The 6,081-nt window shown below is 41.9% G+C and overlaps 1 protein-coding gene across 1 annotated transcript in view; it reads left to right on the top strand.

The window, feature by feature from the left end:
- The first annotated feature begins 914 nt into the window (after window positions 1-914).
- The window catches only part of lum (lumican), a 5,184-nt gene continuing 17 nt past the window's right edge, over window positions 915-6,081 (top strand). The window contains exons 1-3 of the mRNA XM_083659788.1: window positions 915-1,017; window positions 2,338-3,216; window positions 3,639-6,081. The exon at window positions 3,639-6,081 is cut by the window's right edge and continues 17 nt beyond it. Coding sequence (XP_083515914.1) covers window positions 2,343-3,216; window positions 3,639-3,793 — 1,029 coding nt within the window. The 5' untranslated portion in view covers window positions 915-1,017; window positions 2,338-2,342 and the 3' untranslated portion in view covers window positions 3,794-6,081. The remainder of the gene's footprint in view (window positions 1,018-2,337; window positions 3,217-3,638) is intronic.

Consider the following 6,081-nt stretch of genomic DNA (forward strand, 5'->3'; position numbering starts at 1 on the left):
GTTCTGGAGACTGAAGTTGACATTGGCCAATCCTGGCGCTTGCTGAGAACCTGAGAGCTTTCTGGAAACCCCGACAGGCAGCTCGAGCGCAGCGTTGCATTCTCAGCGCTTGCTGAGAAGCTGAGTGCTTTCTGCAAAGCCCGACACCAACTAACGTTACGGGGTTAAATGCGGGGTTAAATGCGGGGTTAACAGCCTTTCTTTTGCAAAGAAGACATTAGCCCGCATCTATTCTTGTACAAAACATCATTTTCTGCGAAGTATTAGTAAAGTTATAAGCGAAGATCGATTCACAAGGATCTGACAGCTGTCTCCGCCATTTGTTTTTTTTTAAACCAAAGGCTTTTAGTAAGAGAGTTGCCATGGCAACCAATAACCGAGTCCAATAACCCATGGCCATGGGTTATTGGACTCGGTTATTGGATTTATACAATGGCTGTGAACCAATCAGATTGCTTGATTTGAGAGAGCCGTTTTATAAACAGGTATATACTGCTTTTATATATAGCTTTTAACTATTGTCAAATGTACTATTTGCTTGTGATGTTTTTAACTCTGTAGCACTCTGAGATTCTGAATGAAGAGTGCACTACAAATAAAATGAATTATTATTATTATTATTACTGTACGCTGCTTTTACGGCTCCTCTCAGTAACGTCCACAAGTGAGCAAGCTGCCCTGTGCTGTGTTGCCAGTATCCAGGCTGCTTTGCTGCACCTGCTCTTGGTTATAGGTTTTGGATGGCACTCCCCAGACATTCATACTGATGACATCTTCAATTTATATGATGACCTGACTCCAGCTTGGGCTGCTGAAGAAGCCTCCCACCCTTTTTTCTCTACCCGACCCCCCCTCCCCTTTTTTCCTCTCTGTCTCTCCATCTAGCCCTCTCTCTCTCCTCCCCCTCTTTCCCTCTTTCCCTCTGTCTTTTTCTCCAGAGACTTCCAGTTTTTGAACACTACAGTGTTTCTACCTACTGGCCCTCCACCCCACGCACACGAAGAGAGAGAACCACAGGTACGCTTGCATGTGGAGGAGTGGATTTGTGATTTCCTGTTTGATTATCCCACTTTATTTCTTGTTTTCCGGGTGGGATTATCAGCTGTCACTGCTAGGCTGCAGGGCAGTGGCTGGGACACAGGGCTAGTGCTTCAGCGGAAAAGGCAAGAATAATAGTGCATGGAACAAAAAGTGGACAAAAAAAATAGTGGTGCTGGTAAAAGTCTGACGATTTCCACATTGCAATAGGAAAACCCACAACAGTGCATTAATCTAGCTTTTGTATGTATATATAAGTTAATGTGTTCCTGCAGTGCCTTTTTAAATGGATTACAGTGACTTTAGATCTTGGAAAATGTTAATCTGTTGCAGTTGCTACTCGTGACTGGATTTTTTCATAGCTCTGAATTTTTGTTATTTTGTAACGCCATTCTGGTTTTATGCATGATGTAGTGATTAGTTTGAGGGATATTTTAATTATCTCTCTCATTTACCAAGGACTATAATCATTCTCTTGAGTATCGCACACGCTTTTAAACATCTGCAATAGATTATTGCTATGACTATCAGTTTATCTTTAGATTTCTATCAAGTTGATAAGGTTGTGCTGTGAGCTATGCAATATGGTTCAAGTTCTTGTAATGATGTGGCTACGGGTTGTCGCTCCACACATATAACTGAATCAAGGAATGTAGGAGTAATTGGTCCCCAGTTGGTTAACTTGAACCCTCGATCCATTATTATTGTGATTATCATATTTAATTAATACGTGGTCCTTATTGCCCGAGTATACCCTATGGTTCTTTCAGGTGGGGGTGGGGGAGTGGGGGTTTGGTGTGCATATGGGTAGAGAGAGAGAGAGAGAGAGAGAGAGAGAGAGAGAGAGAGAGAGAGAGAGAGAGAGAGAGAGAGAGAGAGAGAGAGAGAGTGTGTGTGTGTGTGTGTGTGTGTGTGTGTGTGTGTGTGTGTGTGTGTGTGTGTGTGTGTGTGTGTGTGTGTGTGTGTGTGTGGTTGCCCCCCCACCACACACACAGGGGAGGATGGGGATCAGGGGGGTATTGGGGCCTCCTTTCAGCATCATAGTTGTTTTCCTTTACTTTATTATCTTTATTATCTTTGACAATACATTTGATTTGATGATTGATTTCACTTCCACTAAAATTATCAGAATGCTCCATCTCAACTCCCTAGAGCTCAACAACTGTGGGATGTGGACAATTTGATTCATGTCCCATTCCTGTTTAAGTTTATCAGTTTACATTGAAAGTCAATGTCTGTTGTTACTCTTGGCCATTCTAACCAGCATTTATCTTGTCTCCTGCCTCCCCTTCCTTTCAGAAATCATGTTCCCTCTCCGTGTTCCCCTGTTGGCTGCCTTGGTCAGCCTGGCCTTGTGTCAGTACTATGACTATGATTACCAGCCTGCTTCCCAACTAGGACCCTCAGGGCCCAATTGTAACCAAGAGTGCGAGTGCCCAGTCAACTTCCCTAGTGCCATGTATTGTGATGGCCGCAACCTCAAGTTTGTCCCTGTGGTTCCGACGGGGATCAAGTACCTGTACCTGCACAACAACCAGATCGAAGAGATCAAGGCAGGAGTGTTCGATAATGTTACTGAGGGACTGCGCTGGCTGATACTTGACAACAACCAGATCACCAACGCCAAGATCGCCAAGGGTACCATCGATAAGCTGACTGGCCTGGAGAAGCTGTTCTTCAGCTACAACAACCTCACAGAACCAGCCATCCCGCCCTCAAAGTCCCTTGATGAGCTGAAGATTATGTATAACAAGTTAACCAAGTTCCCCTCTGGACTCTTGACTGACAAGGAGAACTTGACTTCCGTCAACATTCAGCACAACAAGCTAACATCCGAGGCCATCACCGGGGCCTTCAAGGGACCCAAGAAGCTGCTGTCCGTGGATGTGAGCCACAACAAGCTGAAGAAGCTTCCCGCTGGGGTCCCCAGTTCACTGGAAATCCTCTATGCTGATTACAACGACATTGAGAGTATCGGATCAGGATACCTGAACAAGCTGCCAGCGCTAAAGTACCTGAGGATCTCCCACAACAAGCTGGCCGACTCTGGGATCCCTGCTGGCGTGTTCAACGTGACATCACTGATCGAGCTGGACCTGTCCTTCAACAAACTGCAGTCCATCCCTGAGATCAATGAGCAGCTGGAGCAACTCTACCTCCAGGCCAATGAGATCAACAGTAAGTGGCTTTCGTGCTAATCTTTCTTTTTTTCTTTTTTTTCTGATGCCCAATTGAAAGCATCATACAATTCCAAATATCGTATTTGGTTATTTTCTGTATAGCCTAATGATCTTTTGCTGTTACGGCAGAGCCATTTTTCTTTTGCCACTATTTACTTTTCTGCCTGGCTAAGGACTACAAACATGGAGTACAACAGAGGGTATGGTTAGCTATAAGTGATGCATGTTGGCTTGTGTTGAGTTGAGGAAACTTCTAGCACGTTCTTTAACAAATCATTCTCGCATCAGATATTAAATACAAAGCTTACAGATGTATAATAACAGTTATGAATGTTGTGAGGAAAAGGCCAGTTAAGTGACGTTTTTGCTTCTCTGTTTGTCAACTCAAACCACGTTCTGTCCATTTTTGTCTCTTTGTAGAGTTTGACTTAGCAAGTTTCTGCAAGTACGTTGGACCCCTCAACTATTCCCGTCTGAAGCATCTGCGTCTGGATGCCAACAACGTCTCACATAGCAACATGCCCGCCGACACCTCCAACTGCCTGCGTCAAGCTACGGATATCATGTTTGATTAAAGACTTCCTTCAAACCTATGACCCCTCCATGACCCCCTCACCTCCATGAAACAGCTTAGCCTTAACAACCAAAGCCTTGGTGATTTAAATGTCCCAATATTCCACACTACTTGCATGGCATTGCACTTTCTGAATGCTTTCTAAGTAGTATGCAATTTTGCGGTATTGTAAGGTAACAGTCATCAATTAAAGGAAGTCTTTCCGATTTTCAACCATACTATATCCGAAATTGGGATATAGTTTGAAAAACAACAGGTTTTTGTAATGTTCTCTGTGCCTCTGGAGTGCAGCTTCAAAATCACAACAGATTGTCCGAGCCGGCAAAACTTTCTGCCGGCAAATGAACGGGGAACTCTCGGTAACAGGGAGGGAAGGTAAACATTGTTCATTTGCATATACTGTACTACTAACATTGTATAGATACAAACCTGGTTGAATATTGGCAAAGTGTTCCTTTAAAAAAGACCTGGAATAATATCCAAGGTTTAATTCTACAGGGGCAAATTGAGGTACCCACCCCCCACCCCCACCCCGTATCCAATGTTGTAGCCATGAATAATTTGTGGCATGACAAGCTATCAACCATGTGAAGGCCTTTTTGGACATCCTTTAATTTTTTCCATTTTGATCAGTTGTTCCAAATGCTGGGTCCATATTATTTGAAGGGTTTAATTTCAAAATATTATCCATTTTGGTAACATTTGGGTCCTACATTCCATCAGTCAATATTACTAAACAGATGATTCTGTCTTCAAAAATATAACTTTCTAAGGAAAGGTCTAACTTTTAATAGTAATATAATAATTACTTGAATAATTTGGTTAGAGGAGATGTCCATGTTTTCAACTGGTGCATATCTCATTTTGGAGTGAAACTCTTCATTTGATAACAATTATGAATCATATCTGTCTTTTTTTTTTATAAACATGAAGGCAAAAGAAAAGAAAGAAGAAGAAATGGCTGGGGGGGGGGGTCACAAGATATGAAAAAGTAAACACACACTTCAAACATTCCAAACTTGATTTATGGGACTTGAATTCAGACAAAATGAAGTATACAGTGCCTGAAGTTAGCATCTCCATGTCTTGATCATCGTGTCCAAATGTTGTTGTCTGTCTTGTATGTTCCACTGTTTAGCATCTTTTAATGATGTGGGTACACTTAAGTTGCTGTGCAAAAGACCGGCAGGTAAGGAGAAAGCCGGACTGTGTACTCAGATTTACAGTAGGTGTATAATGCCTAATGGGAGAAACTATAAATAAATAGCAAAACAGGAGTTTTCTACATCCTGCATCAAACCATCACAGGAAGGATTTTACACAACAATATTTTTTTCCAATATATTGAATGAATCAAAAGGTTTTCGAGGAAAATACCAGTGTTCCTGAGTTATTGCTCATGTCCACCATTTACAGCTACTTCAGACTATCATAGCCAGTGTTTGATGCAAACAGCATGTTATGAGGTAAGTCACAACTAACTCACCTTCAGGGGTTCCCAAACTTTTTCATCTTGGGACCCAAAAGACAAATTTTGTGTCTCCCTGTGACCCAAACTCACAAAAAACACACGGTAATGAGTTGCCATGACGACCAGTTGGCGACCCCCCTCCCACATGGGTCTGCGAGCCAAATTGGGTCCCGACCCATAGTTTGGGAAACACTGCCTTCAGCTAATGTTAGTTTGTCATTTGCAACCTGGCTGAGCTTTGGGTCCGAGCCCTTGTTGTTGGACTGATGATGATCATTGCCATTGCCATTGCCATTGCCCTAAATCCTAACAGGTCAGTCTTTAAATTGGAAACGGGCTATGAAAATTGTAAAATAGAAGTACAATCCTCATTTGAAATTAAATACTTCTCACACTGAATATCTCTGCTGAGTTGAAACATTTAGATGTTAATATGATGCTTTTCAGAAAACATGCTGAGTCGACCTGTTTGTATACATTATCCAGTTCATCCCTGTCGACCGCTATGCACACTGCTCATTTGTATGTAACATTTGCATTACTTGCATGCATCAAATGGTACCATTCTATGATAATAAACTACAGCTTTTGCAGTTATGGTGCGTTCATCGTATACGTTGATTACCATGTTTATCAAATGCTTTTTCAAAATAATACAAAGTCAACATTGACAGCATTGTCATTTTGCTTGAATGTAGCAATGTTATCAGAATATCACATTTTGTTTAGTTAATTTCTCATTTTATCATGATTTATTTGTGGCCTTTGACTCAGTAACTGCTGGTAAATTTACTGTGAGGATACAAAATCAGCTGAAT

Source organism: Poromitra crassiceps (assembly GCF_964638095.1).
Source record: "Poromitra crassiceps genome assembly, chromosome: 2".
NCBI classification, from domain to species: domain Eukaryota; kingdom Metazoa; phylum Chordata; class Actinopteri; order Beryciformes; family Melamphaidae; genus Poromitra; species Poromitra crassiceps.